The 15,502-nt window shown below is 40.2% G+C and overlaps 1 protein-coding gene across 1 annotated transcript in view; it reads left to right on the plus strand.

Annotated features, from left to right (window-relative positions):
* Positions 1-3,085: 3,085 nt before the first annotated feature.
* LOC132398503 (adiponectin receptor protein 2-like) overlaps positions 3,086-15,502 on the plus strand; it is a 64,272-nt gene continuing 51,855 nt past the window's right edge. Inside the window, exons 1-2 of the mRNA XM_059978074.1 lie at positions 3,086-3,240; positions 8,582-8,815. Of these exons, the coding sequence (XP_059834057.1) occupies positions 8,726-8,815 (90 nt within the window). The 5' untranslated portion in view covers positions 3,086-3,240; positions 8,582-8,725. The remainder of the gene's footprint in view (positions 3,241-8,581; positions 8,816-15,502) is intronic.

Genomic DNA, 15,502 nt, shown 5'->3' on the forward strand with positions numbered 1-15,502 from the left:
CCCACAATTGCAACACATCGACAAACAACTACCGCAGCCTGCATGAACTGAACTTTATGTTTCCATCTGACAATTCATTATCCCCTAGACAACGATAGAGCTTGTTTCATTAGTGATTATTATTATACCCGCACTTTTAGGTTTAGTATTGCTAACGTATATTCTCTGTATATTCGCATTGATATTATTTTGTATATTTTTGCTAATAAATATTGTTGAAAATAGTATCACCAGACTCCAGCAGACACTTTTATCTTTGCTGGTAAGACACCCAGTTACAGGGTACCTAACACTTGTATGGATATGTGCCGGGTGGAAAATTAGTGGGGAGGGACAACTGGATAAGGGAATTAGAGAGGGAGAGATCCCTGCGGAAAGTGGAGAGTGAGGGAGGTAAAGAAAGATATTTGGTGGTAGGATCCTGTTGTAGTTGGTGGAAGTTGCAGAGAATGGTGTGTTGGGTGTAGAGGCTTATGGGGTGGTCGGTGAGGACAAGAGGAACTCTATCCTTGTTAAGGTGGCGGGAAGATGGGGCGAGTGCAGATCTCCGGGAAATGGATGAGATGCAGGTGGAGCCAGCAAAGAGGAATGCACATGGGACAACAGACCAAGTCTCTGGGACTTTGAGACAGGACTGAGCACTGCAATCCCCACCCAGAGGAAGGCTTCCCACAATCTGCACCTTCCTTCTGAGTAGCACGTTGGCACACTAAACATGGCTGATCTTCAATCTCAACACTTTCCTGTCCAATCCTTATATTTATTTATTCCTCTGGATTCCAAAAATCCATCAGCCTCAGCCTTGAATATAGTCAATGACTGAGCATCTGTAGACCTGAGGTACAGAATTCCAAAGATTCACAATGTACCAATGGAATAAATTCTTCCCCTGAATCTCTCAGAATAAAGACAGGCCTTCTTTGGAAGCAACTTGTTTCAGTGTAGATTTTTTTCAACGAACAAAAAGGTACTTCAACTCTAGCCAAACCAGCCCTAGTTAAACTTCAGGAATTTGTAGGAATGTGCCAAAAGCATACACAACTGTATCATCAGAGAGAGAGAGAGAGAGAGAGAGAGAGATAATGCAGCATTTAACTTGTAATTAGTTCTCTGTGCTAATGAATAAAGCTATTTGATGGTGAGGTGATTTTCGACTTCTTAACTGCATCCAGTTTTGTGGTGGGCTGCAGCATGGCATTCAAAAAATAGCAGTAACCCAGCAGTTCCACCGGTGCCTTAATTTGACTGTTTTATATGTGGGGCATGTGCAGGCCACATTACTAGGATAGTAGACACAAGAGATTCTGCAAATGCTGGAAATCTTGAGCAACACACAAAATGCTGGAGCAACTCAGCAGGTTAGGCAACATCTGTGGAGGGAAATAAACAGTTTACATTTCTGGCCGAGACCTCCAAAGATGCTGCCAGATTTGCTGAGCTCTTCCAGGATTTTCTGTACGTTACTAGGATAGAATTCACCATATTTTCACTTGGAAATGTGCACATGCAACTTGGATGCTATTGTTTACCATTATAAGGCTATGCAACACCAACTATTTCCCCAGCAACATTTCTCAATAACTGACATTAAGCTGCAGTTATATAGAACCTTCACTGTAGTAAAATATCCTGAGCTCTTTATTGATAAACATTTCCAAACAAAGTGACCCAAAATACAAAAGCAGAAGCTTGCTGGACAACAAAAACACTATCCAATACACAGAGCAGAGTAACATTCTGCAGCCGAGTCACACTTAGTCATTAATAACTGTGGATAATTAAACAGCTAAGGAAAAGAGGCCTCAAGAACATCCTCAACAATCTGAAAGATTAATGGAATTCTGATTTGTTCAAAGAGCTAAACAACTAAAAAACAAAAAGTTACTCCAAAGCTCTACAAATCCTAGTCAGTCCACACCTATCCTGATAAATCTGGATAAATCCTCCTAAAGGTGACGAGTACAAGACTCCAGATGTGGAAGTGCCGCCCACAACGGGGCAACATATGGTTAAGGACTAAATAGTTAATATGTCTTGTGTTCCAAATGCTGAATGTTATCAGTACCCTCGATGAATGTGATCCAACATTGGCAAAAAGATAGCAAAACGTTGAAGAAGAGGAAGGAGCCAAATGGAGATCATAAAGGATCCCAGATTTAACAGCACATTGGCAGAAAGAGAAACTTTTGCTAGAATTGTTCTGGCAAAGATGGGATAGGTAAGGTTGAATGAAGTAAAGGATTTCAAAGCTATTAGGCAGTAGGGTAGCGAGACAGTACCATAACGCCTTGATCAACTGTTTAACAGCTACAATCGTGGAAAGCAATGGGGGCAGAATATGCGCCAGTCACAGGTCATGACTTTTGACTGGGCCAAGCATTATTTCTGGTGCAGAGCCAGAAATTTCATTTTAAATACTCAAAAAAGGAGCTGCAGGGAAAGAGTATGTTAAAGAACTTTAAAAAGGAATGGGAAAACAGACGCACCGTGGTTATTTACAGGGGCAAGGTTGTTTTTTTTTTGAATAACGGCAGCTGTTTTGTAAGGGAAAAGTACAGGAGAGAAGAAAAGGAAACTTAAGCAGCACACACAAAATGCTGCAGGAACTCCGCATCAGGCAGAGGAATAAGCAGTTGACATTTCGGGCCGAAACCCTTCAGTACGACAGAGTAAGGTGGGGAAATATCGCCAACGTTTACCATTTACAGTGTAGATTCCTGCCAACTTCCTGTTACCCCCAAGTTGCTTGTGCTGGTGGATGACATTTGTGATGAACAGATACTGAAAGGAGACGTTTATTTTTTAGTTAATCTTCAAGATTGGTCATATTATCATTCCCCCCCCCCACTTAATTTACACTAAATGGCTACATATGTCATTAATCATATTTCGAATGCTAGTATTTTAAGGCGTCAGGTGAAAACTTCGCTGGCTGTAGCGGGCGGATAAACAGAACGGAAAGGAAAACACGATCATGTTTACCAAAACACCAGAGACTTCAATTCCCAGAAAGCCCACGACGCTCTAATCGTTTCCGTTTCCTCCATCCGCGCGCTGAGGAAGTACTGTACCACGTGGTGCAAACGGTAGATTTCTATTGGTCACAGCCTGCTCAGGAGATGTCTGACGCTACGGAGCAACCGAGTCAAACCAAACGGGATAAAGATACAGACCGGCGGGGGTTTGCAAATTCTTACAGTACTTTAAAGGAAGCGGAAGAAAAGGGGAGTCAGTGAATAGGTAATGTAACCGACTCAGATATTTACTGAATAAGCGGCTTAGCCGAAAGACATTTCAATGAAGGGGTTGGCACTGAGCGATGTGGCAAGGAGGGGATTCATTGTTGCCGAGGTCAGGCGCTCCGACAACCAACTGACACGGCGTAACGTGAGCGAGGGCAGCGCCAGCACCGGGCTTGGCTGCTTCGCCTCCGGCTGGGGAGCGACAGGTGGTACGGGAGAGCTCTGTAAACGAGACCACAGATGACCCCCTCCCCCACCACCACCCCCCCACCCCATGTGTACCTTCTGCCCCAGAAGTCCACGGAGAGGCGACTTCGGGTTTCAACTATTGCTCGTAGTTTTTGGTGAAACTTATTGGGGTGGGGGGGGGTGGAATCGTTTCTCGGGGATTTGGATCCAGCAAAAGAAGAATGCCATTTTGTAAATAAAAAGCGCGAGGTTGCTCAGAAGTTAGAGTGTCATGTTGTAAGATTTGCTTGGTTCATTGGGGATTGGACCATTTCTGAGTATATAGCTGTGCAGTGTGTTCTCAGAAATTGCATAGTGTCATTCAGAGCTTAGTCATAGAGTTGCACAGCACAGAAATAGGACCTTTGGCCCACCACGTTTATACTGACCTTTTTGCCTATCTGCACTAATCCTGTTTACTCGTATTACTCTGGCAGACTTCTTACTTTAAGGCTACACCCTTGTGTATTTCAAACCACTGCCATGGGCAAAAAATTGCCTGCCCTATCTATACTGCCTATAATTTTATGGACCACTAGCAGGTCACATCTGAGCCTCCTTTATTGCAGGGAAAACAAACCCAGCCTATCCAATCTTTCCCCATAACAAAAGTCCTGCAGTTCAGGCGACATCCTGGTGAATCTCATCTTCGCTCTCCAGCACAACCATATCCTTCATTGCCTGCCCCAAATGCAGCCAGTGTCTTGTAAAGTTGTGACATAATATCCCAACTTGTATGCCCTGACCTATGAAAGCCAGGATACCCTTTTCACCACTCTTCCAAAGCATTTTGTTCCATACTATTTTAGAAAGATTTTTTTCCATCCACCTTCCATTTCCTCTTTGCCCAGTACCACCCCTTCCCCCCCCCCATTCCCTGTTATTGAATATTTTGATTCTAGGTTTATAATTTTACTCTCCTCTACACGGAGGGGAAAAAAGCATCTGCTATGATTGAGTGGTGTAGCAGACTTGATGGGCTAAACAGCCTAATTCTGCTCCTATGTCTTGTGTATGCTGGAGGCAATTGAAAGACAAAGTTATTACTTTCATTTGTGCATAACAAAACACAATTTAGGATTTGGTGCATTAACAGTAGTTAACTTGTCAGGCTAAAACGTGCACTTACGTTGCTTGTGCTTTAGGTCAACAGAAATGAATCATATAGCTTTATTGAGTTAAGCATGTGCTGTGTTTTTGCAAGTGTGCTTTCAGTGTGAAACTTACTGGTAAGCTAGTTACTATGCATTTGAAAATGTGCAGAAGATTTAAAAGGAAAACTATCCCTGAGTTATTTTTCTGCTGTTAAGCTTTAAGCTACAAAGCTATTTTGTATGATTGATTTCCATTTCAATTCTGTATTCAAGTACAAGGTTAATTATCTTTCAGCCATTCATGAATACCTATGAATACAGGCAAACAAAACAGCGTTCCTCTGGGGCCGTGGTACAAAACACAGTGCCAACAGTCGTACACAGCACAAGGCACAAATTAGATGACAAGTAAACATACAGCTGCAAAAAAAAATGCAGTCCGAGTGGCATGTCCTTTAAGTTGATGGTGCATAGGTGTTATTGGCAAGAAAAAGCAGTTCTTAGCAGTCCACAGATAAACATACACACACACACGCAATCTAGCTTGTAATTCCACTGATTGAAGACTGCATGGCAGCCCTGATAGGAGGGGCCAATGGCCAACCCCCAACCCAGCATGGATGCTGCGCTACACAGCCTCCGGCGTCACCTCTCCTGGGCTGCTGCAACATGCAAGCCCATGGTTTGAACTCCAGACCTCACTACAACTGAGGCCATGCAGTTCCTCTGCCAGCTGTCTCGCCAGTAAACAAGGGAAAAGGACTTGCAGCATTTTACATTACCACTGTGTACCAGGATCTTGTAATTGCAAGAGAAACGCCCAGGACAATCACTCGCTGTTGGACTGCACACTGCCTTTCCACTCTGACTCCGGTGCCTTCCTGTAGCAGGCAGTAATATGGTCTGCACCAGGTCCATCTCCTCCGCTAACAAGTGACTAGCTGAGGGTCTGGACCTGCAGAACTTGAAGTTCTTAATGTCCAGCATTGCCTTGCGATCATAAAAAAAAGACATTTAAGGAAAACCAAAGCACGTTTGGTTGGCCCCCAAGAGGCCACTGCACTGAACATGCTGCCGTCTTAATGGAAGGTTCCTACTTAAATGAGGTAATGAGTAAAGTTCAAGTAACAAAGTAAACTGTTGTCAGAATATTGATGTTATGGCATCTTTTCTAGCGGTATTTTAGGTTGGTAAAATTGAAGTCTTGGTATAGTTTGAAACATGAATTATCCTTTTGTTCAACTATGTTAATGTGAATGAGAAAACAAGTAGTTTAATCTGAATTTAAAAAACGGTTTTTCAACCTAGTAGCTTATAAAACAAAATATTTTAAATATAGAAATTATAGTCCCAATTTGAGGATATTTGGCGTTGAAGTTGCTCTGAGGTTTAAGTATATGTTTATGTCTGGATAGTTCCATAGCACCAATGTTTGAGGTTTTTTTGAAGTTAAAAACTAAGAAAAGCTGCTTATTCTATTGCTTTTTAGTGTTTAAAATAGTCACAAATGAATGTTGGCTTTCTGTTGTGTAGTGTAAAAGTATCATTGCCAAAGATAACATCAGATGTTCATTATATGTAGTAGCCTTGATGATATTTTATCTTTATATGCATTTGGTGTTGCTTAAAGCATGATGTCTTTAGTTAAGTACTAGATGAAATTATCTCAAATATTAACTCAAACACAAGGAAATCTGCAGATGCTGGAAATTCAAGCAACACACACACAATGCTAGTGGAACGCAGCAGGCCAGGCAGCATCTATAGGAAGAAGCACCATCAAGATATTTCTAATTATCACATACAATTGAATTCCAAATTGTACTTCAAATAAAATTCATAACATTCATCTTTTTTAGGTCTACATACAGTATTTTGTTCATCATCATATAACAGGAATGACACCATGACAGATTAGAAGAACTTTACAAATATTAACTCTTGTGTAAGATGTGCAGGTTTGAAATGGAAGCACAATATCTTGGATAGATAAGCACTGTAACGTGGCATATTGCTGGATTTCCTCTTTGGAAGATTTCGGTGGATTTCAGCAAATCTGTTTGATCATCTTATACAAAATGACAGTTGTGGACTGTTGCTCATTTTACATAATTTCATTATGTGCTTTGCAACAATCAAATTTGACCACAGAAACTAATTTTGTAGATTCACTGGAGAACAAGTGATGGTCATTTATAAATTCCTGAATGTGTAACAGTGATATAGGCAGTCATTTGATGGTGGCATGTTTTTTGTATTTAAATTAATTACTAAATCATGCTTTGGTCCGTTGAAGGAGTAGATATTTGAAGATCATTGGACTGCAGTGCCCTTTTATATGCTGCTTTTACTTGGACGACCTTCCACAGACACCTAAGGCACTGGAGAGATGCCACCAATGCCGTTTCTGTGAAATACTCTAAATTCACAGGAAGAAAAAACAACCCATATGTATCATCTCCCAGGCCACCTTGTAGATATGTAACATTCCTGCTGGTTGCTGATATCTCTGGCTAAATTGGAGAACAGGCATTCAGAATGGCATTGAAAACCTTGGCCATGGGTTAAGAGCACCTATGTCCCATAGGAAAAGAGCACACCACTTCAGTTTCTCTACCCTGCTGCTGTGCCAGGTTATCTCTTGTCCGCAAGAGTGTACGTCTTGGGCTGAACACGAGAACTGAGCAAAAGATTTTGAGGTAATGTCAAGGCAAATGATGGTTGCCAAGTAGGGGTGGTTTGCATAAATGAGGGCTTGGGTGGCATTATTTTTGATGACCTCTTGTTAATGGAGGAAGATGTGAACTTGGTCAGGAGTGTGTTTGAATGGCTAATTTTATAGGTAATAGGGTTTCTGCAGAAGGAGGGGTAAAGTTGGATAACGTTGATTTTTATCACAGACGCGAGATTCTGCAGGTTCAAAGCTTCAGTAACACTCACAAAATGCTGGAGCTACTCAGCAAGTTTGGCAGCATCTGTGGAAGGATTTCAATAGTTGAAGTTTTGGGCTGAGAGCCTTCATCAGGAGTGGAAAGGAAGGGGGCTGAAGCTGCCATCAACGCTGCCTGATTTTGTGTGTGTTGTGCATTGAATTGTATTATGTGTGCCTCTGGTAATGAAATAGCGATGTGGTCAGAAATTCACCTTAAGGTTTAATATCACAGAATGAGTGCATACAAAGTGATTTAATCTTGGTAGTTGTCAGAGAAGGATAGAATTGTGGACTATATGATAATTTGCTGGCAGAGAAGACAATAACTTCACGATTTCTACTCCTTAGAGGGCACATCTATCAGACACTCTGATAAGAAGTGGTGGTGGTGAAACCTAGGTCTTGTCTTAAGTTGGTGTTACCTATGTTTGCGCACACATACGTCGTTAAATTTATAATTTCAGTGATACAACACGGCAACAGGCTTTTCTACCCAGCAAGCCTGCGCTGCCCAATTAACTTAAGTATACCAACTTGGAATGTGGGAGGAAACCGGCATGGTCATGGGGTGAATATACAAACTCCTTAAGATAGTTGCAGAATTGAACTTGTGTTGCTGGTGCTGTGATAATGTTACGCTAGCTACTATGCTATCTCTGCCTGTGTTTTACCCCTGAAATGCAAAGCCCCAGCCACTATAGGCTTGAGGTTTGATTCTTATCCTGGATAAGGGGCTGATTAGTTACTAGGTGGCTGAAATAGTCTTCACTTTCCTGGGGAGGGCAAGAGAAAAATAAAAATAACCTTTTTATAGGTAACCAGAGATCTCTGATAGAAAGATCTGACAATCCTTCCAGACTGGCCCAATAACTCTTGTTTTTCAAGTTTAAAATCTGGTAGCATGAGCCATGGTGAATGCTGTGCCAAAGTGACTAATCTTGCTCAAGTTTGAACTCTTATGAAATATGTTGCTGGAGAAAGTCAGCTTTTTTATTTTGCAAATTTTAGCAAAATAATCACAAAAATCAATGTGTATTAAGCATGGTTCGGGTTGGAAAATTAATTTGCCTCTTCTCTTCAAACAGGGTTTTGAATTCAACTGCATTTCTAAAAGAAAACCTTTTATATTTTAAAGAAGAATTTTTATTGTTAACAAGCTGGAAGGCCCACGATTAGACGAGGACCCAAACTTACATTTAAGAAATCGGAAAGAAGCTGTGGGATACCTGATGTTATCTCAAGAAAAACAGTGTAACACTCCGAGCTCAGAGTTGAATGAAGTGAATCCACTTATGAATCATGATTGCGATTTATTGGATGTAAGTATAAAATGGGAATTGGTAAACTTAGTCAACAATTTGTATTTATAGAAGGGTTGGTTGATCAAAAAGCATCATGGAAGATTTCAAATACATTTTAAATTGCATTCACATTTCCTTATTGATAGTCAAAGGTCTGGATTTTTTAATTTGTACATGGCATATGTATGTTTTTGAGTATTTATCAGTTGTCCCTAATTGTGGCAGAATTAGTATTAATCGTATTGGTGAATCTAGAGTCTCTATTGGCCAAACAGGCATTCCTTGAAGGACATTTAGTAAATTGGATGTTTGTTTGATAAGTATCCAGTGGTCATAATTGTCAGACTGATATTAGCATTTAATTCCTGATTTAATTCATTAACTTAATTTAAATTATCTAAACAGAATATTGAGATTTGTGTATCTGGATCATTGGCCCAAGTACTAGTCAACTAACTTGGCCATCATCCTGATGTATCTTGAAATATCTTGCGTTGATTGAGCAAAAGTAAATTATTTTCTTTAAAGTTTATATATTTTATTTTGCATCATGGCTTTGAATTCTGTTGCCATTTTGTGTGTATACATTTAGAATATATAAGTCACAATCAAAATATTCAAATTCTGTAATTTAGCAATACAGTTTTAAAATGCATGAACTTATTTGACATGAGATGACTATTCTCTAAAATTGTAGAGTTTAAAATGAGGCAGTCTTAGAGTTCATTGAATATAAAGTTTTTTTTTCAAATGTATACATTGAAGACACATGATTGTGTGTGTGTGGTATGCGGGGGAACTAGACTCCTTGATATTTGCTCTTTTTATTTTCTAATGAGGGAAAACAGTAAAAATTCCATCATTTGGTTCTTGGCATTGTGAGTCTATCATTTAAAGAAAGATTGATATTATTGAAAGATTGATTTATATTGTGTTATTCTGTAGAGATTAGAAAGGCCATCCTCATTGAGGCGTTACACAATTTTTAGAGGAATTTAGAGGATTCTACAGGATTACAATAGGTTGAGTCTCCTGCCTGTGGAATAATGATATTCTATACAAATTCCACAGAAAGGAAAACGGTCAGTGCAGTGTAGGTCTCCTATTCTTAGAAATTTGTATCATATTCTTAGCTCCTTGTATCATGGAGAAACAAATACTTTTGGCTCTGATTTCATGTAGGGGAACACAAGTAACTTTACACAAGTTAGGGAACCACAAAGCTAATGAACCTGAATAAAATTAGCATAGGGAAGGAAATTGTCTAAAGAAATTAATGGTACTGAAAGTTGATTTAAAAACCCAAGGACTAGATGATTTGTCACTCACAGTAATAAAAGAGTGAACAATGGAAATAATTCAGATTCAGTTTATTGTCATTTAGAAACCACAAATGCAATGCAGTTAAAAAATGAGACAACGTTCCTCCAGAATGATATCACAAAAGCATATGACAAAACAGACTACACCAGAAAATCCACATAACGTTTAGCAATCCCCAATCCAGAGTCCGGAGAGGCTGCTGCGTATTAATATCGCGATACCGTCTTAGCGTGTTCCCCGGAAAGGAGCTCCAAATCCACCAGACACACAAGACCAAAAACTAAAGCTACAAGACCTGCACAAAACCACATAGTAACAACATATAGCTGCAACAGTGCAAACAATAGCATAATTGATAAAAAAAAAACAGACCATGGGCACAGTAAAAATAGTCCAAAGATGTTAAAGGACTATAAGTTCAAAAGAAATCACCACACAGTTTCCACAAGTCCCCAGGGTCCCGACACACTCGCCATCCCACGCCAGCAGCAGAAGGGAATACCCCCACGGGTACTCCACGGCGCCGCCCGACTCAGCCTCGCAGACGCAGCACACAATGAAAACGACCTGACCGCAGCGGACTCTGAGTCCGTTGAACCTCCGAGCCGACGACCATCCCCTCCGGCACAGCTTCTCCGAGCACCATTCTTTGCCGATTGTATTAAGATGGCCCTGCCAATGGGCATCGACAGCGTGACCCCAAGGACTGGGGGCCTGTCCTTCCCAGCAGAGACCCGGACCTCACAGCAGGAAGAAGGTCTTCCTGGAGATTTTCCGATGTTCCTCCGTGCTCCCATGTCCGTTTTCAATTGATTATGATTGTGCACGGCACCCCACTTCACAAATAACATAATCAGCTCTGGAGTGGCCGCTGCAAGCTGCGTCGTGCCGCCATCTTGGAAATCATGAGGATTAATAAAGAATAATGAATGCAATGGTTAGCATTTTCCAGTATTCAGTATATTGTTGAAAACATAACCTCATTTTTCTTTTAGGAAAAAGGGGGAGAGAAAATGTAGATCTATAGTCTAGATAGGCTAACATCACCATTAAGGAATATGCTGGTGATAACTATAAAAGGATAGAGTAATTAAATACCTTTGGGAAAATATCAGTATGTTCAGACATCGATTCTTGCAAAAGCGTCGTTTGCCAGAGCTCCTGGAAAGGTTGGTAAATGATAAAAGAAACTCAATTGATGTGGTGCCTTGTTACATCCTGTATTTAAAAAGTTGGTGTGTAAAGTTAAAGTGTGACTTTGGGTTAATGTCTCGGCAAAGATTGAAAGTTGATTGACAGACAGGAAACAGTTTGGGAATAAATGGATCTTTTTTGGCAAGGTAGATGATAACTAGTGGGCTAATGCAGTCTTCAGTGCTTGGGTGTCAGCTATTCATATTATAAATTAATGACTTGTAAAATGGGGTGGATGAACTAATTTGAAGTTCTATTCTAGACTAGGTGGAATCTGTGAGGATAATGCAAAGGGGCTTCAAGGTGACTGGGATCAATTGAACTAGTGGGCAGAAATTTTGCAGATGCAACATGATAAGCATTAATGGAAGTTCTCTAACACAGTAAGTGAAACCAAATGGCAGAGTATTGCATGTGGTATTATATTAGGAAATGTTAATATGCAAAGTGACTTGAGTGTTCCTGTACAGCAGTTGCTGTAAGCAAGCATGTAGATGAAGCTGTTCAGACAGTTGATATGTTGCCCTTCATTGCAAGAGGATTTGAGTAAATGAGTAAGGATGGTTTGTCACAATTGAATGGAAGACCATAACTGGAGTATTATGTGCAGACTTGTCTTTCTTATTTAAGAATGGATATGGACAGGCTGTACAAGAGTTCACATGATAGACTCCTGGATGGACACAACTATCCTTTGAGATGAAATTGGATTAATTTATATTTGTAAGAGATTAGTTGAATGTGAGGGAATATAATTGTAACTTGCTAAATTCTTACAAGGCTGGACAGGTTGAAAGTGAGGAGCATATTTCCCCGGTTGGAGTGCCTAGAATAAAAGGGTCACAGTCTGTGGCTGAGGAATTTACAGTCAACAGACTCTTGAACTAGTCTGGATAACTTCATTTTTAAGCTCACTTTCAATGGCTCTTCACAACATTTTCTCATCATTATTTTTGCGCAGTTTGTCTTTTTGCACATTACAGATAGGTTTTTGTCAGTCTTTTTAAGTATTGTTTTCTATAAACTTCTATTGTATTTCTTTTTCCTGTAAATATCTGCAAGAAGATGAATCTCATGGTAGTATAGTAATATATATACTTTGAGATGAGGATTTTTTTTCCTCCGAGAATGGTGACTTTGTAAGCTCTTATCACAGAGCTATGGAGTCCAATTTGCTGAATGCATTTAAGCAACCAATAGGTAAATTTCTACGTAAAAATGGTATTGACGTGTATACGTGGGGGGAAGAGTTGAATGTGACAGTGAGATGAATGGTCATTTTAAATGGGAGAGCAAACTGGAGGGGTTAAATAGTTTATTCATACATTAAATTTTATTTTCTGAAACTGGGGTATAGTTTCAAAATATGACTTGGATTTCTCTACCTAAAATACTATAATGTCATTGATTTCATTCAGAAGAGGAATTGAGTAATTTCTGAATTTTTTGGAAGAATTGGGGATAAGGCAGTAGTTTTAACAATAGTTTTAAGGTAGATCAGTCATGAGCTTGCTGAATGGTTTCACAAGTTTGAGGGGCTGATTGGCTACCTTCATATGTAAAAAAATTATGTTTTGTATGTAATGGGAAATCATTTTTTTAATTGCCAAATCTTGTGTCATTGAAACAAATCAAGACCTTGCAGAATGCCTAAATTGCTGCAGTTAAGAAAATAACAGTTGTGTGTCTACATAGTCTAAATGCTCAGAGCTGTTACAGTTGATTAGGAGGAGTCCCAAAGTGATAATGGAGTATTCAACAACCCAATTGTGGAAGATAACATTCTGACCAATCTTTTCTCCTGAAAAATGTGGACCATTTTCACATTTCAGTGAAGGCAGATAGCAATGATGAAATTCACCTCAGAGCACTATTTCTAGCTGACAGCGAAAAGTGACTCATTGAAAATTAAGACTAAATACTTGGCAGGTATTTTGTGGTTCACCAGTTAGCAGTGATCTCTGGCCTTTATGCTTCCAAGAATTGCACAGCCTAGAGCAAACACCTGCAGGCAATGGCCCATTCCAGACGAGCATAGTTCCAAGCTTTATCATGGGAAGTGATTGCTGGATGTAGAGAAAATCCAAACGTTCTCAGAGTTAACTTGACAGGTGGGGAGGAGATGGAGGTTTGATGGGAGACCGCAATATCAGCACTGACTGTTGGGGAATCTGTGTCCCTTAGCTGCTCAAATTAGAGAAGGTACATTTGGGATCACAATAAGTCTCTTGAGTCAATGCTTTGGAAATGTGTAGGCCAATGTAAAATGGTTTCAATAGGTATATTTAGTGTCAGAAAAATGTATACAATATACATTCTGAAATTCTTTTTTCCCCAAACATCCACGAAAACAGGTGAATGCCCCCAAAGATCGAATGGTAGTCCTTTTAGAACCCCAAAACCCCCCCCCAGCTCCCCCTCCCACACACAAGCAGCGGCAAGGCAATGACACCCCCCCCCCCCCACCAGCAAGAAAGCATTAGCGCCCTCCACTGAGCACTGAAGCGTGCAGCAAAGCATCAATAAAGACAGACTTGCAGTAGCCTAAAGACTACTCATTCACCTGGTAATTTGGCGTATCACAGGCTTTCTCTGTCGCCCTAATAAGGGAAAAAGAGGTGTAAAAGAAGACATAACAAACAACTTGCTAATTTACGATGTTAAAAGTCTGTTGCTCTGCTTTTTCCAAGCTCTGAACCCAGAGAGTCGGCCCCACTGCAGCTAACCTGCTTGCCCTCAATATTTCATGTTCTCCTGCGATGTCTTAGTCACGCACTGGCCCATCTCCAGAGCCACAAAAATCTAGCACCCTGATGGCAAGCTAGTCTTCCAGGCTGTGTGCTTGGTTGTGAGGCCCTGAGAGCAGGTCCCATTCCCGCAGAACCAGTCAAGGTCTTCAAAGTAACCTTGAAAAGGTAAAATAGAGATATCAAAGATAGAAATAGAGCTGTTTCCAAACATGCAATAAAGGAATTGCTGTGTAGTGCCATTATAACTTCACTCTGCCCCTCCGAAGTATGATGGAAGGAGTGCACCATCTGGCTAATGACCAATCTGCCTTGCCCATCAGGGACAATTCTGCCCAGTATGTAATTGAGTCTCCAGGTCTGATACTACCTTCATCAGTCACTTCTGAACCGGAGTAGAAGTGAATCATCTTTGGTCCTAAAGGTTGACCTGATGAGGAGTACTGGTTAATGAAGTAATTACAGTATGAAATATGAGGACATACTGTGCAAAGGACTACCCAATTATTCTGCAGTGAGAGGAAATGGTAACTAGACAAGATCTTTAGAAACAGTTGATTGAGTATCAACTAGTTGGAGCTATTTTGGGTGTTTCAGTGATAGGATGTAGGTTATAAAGATGACCTTAAATGGGAAGTCCTCAGCTTTGGAATTTAAATTTGTAGATGCTACTGAAATTAGGAGAGGTGGTCAGTAATGAAGAAATTTGCAACATGTTACAAGAGGACAAAATAAAGTTGCAAATATTGGCAAATGAAATTCAGTAATATTAGTGTGAGTTAATGGAAGGAGTAAATAGTAGTTGCATTATTTAGAAGTTCCAGGCAGTGAGCTCCAATAAAAGAGAGTGTGACTACCTACCTTTTGACACTGTCTTTGCCTTTGTAGACTCCCTCGCTATTGATATTTTGGAACTGTAATTGTTCAAAAGGTTAACTGGGCCAATCATAATAACATTATACTATATGTTATACAATATATTATATACAATAATACTAATCCGTTCCTTCCAACTGCACAGTCTGTTGCAGGTGCTATCTACAAAGTACGTTGCATTTATTCACTTAGACTACTACAATAGCACTCCCCAAACCATGACCTCCACCACTAAGAAGCATGTGAAAAGTAAATGAGGGGAACCTTGCAAACATGATGGGGAACATTACTTGCTGACTCTTCTCCAAGCTACACATTATTCTTGCTTTGAAATATTCTCGCCACTGCCTGTAGGGAGTTTGTACGTTCACCCCATGTTCTTATGGGCTTCCTCTGGGTGCTCCAGTTTTCTCCCACAGTCCAAAGTAGTACAGGTTGGTAGGTTAATTAGTCACTGCAAATTGTCCCTTGATTAGGCTAGAGTTAAATTGGTGGGTTGCTGGACAGCATGGCTCATAGGACCAGAAGGGCCTACTCTGAATTGTATCTCAACAAATAAATAAAT

Source organism: Hypanus sabinus, chromosome 8 (genome assembly GCF_030144855.1).
Source record: "Hypanus sabinus isolate sHypSab1 chromosome 8, sHypSab1.hap1, whole genome shotgun sequence".
NCBI lineage: Eukaryota > Metazoa > Chordata > Chondrichthyes > Myliobatiformes > Dasyatidae > Hypanus > Hypanus sabinus.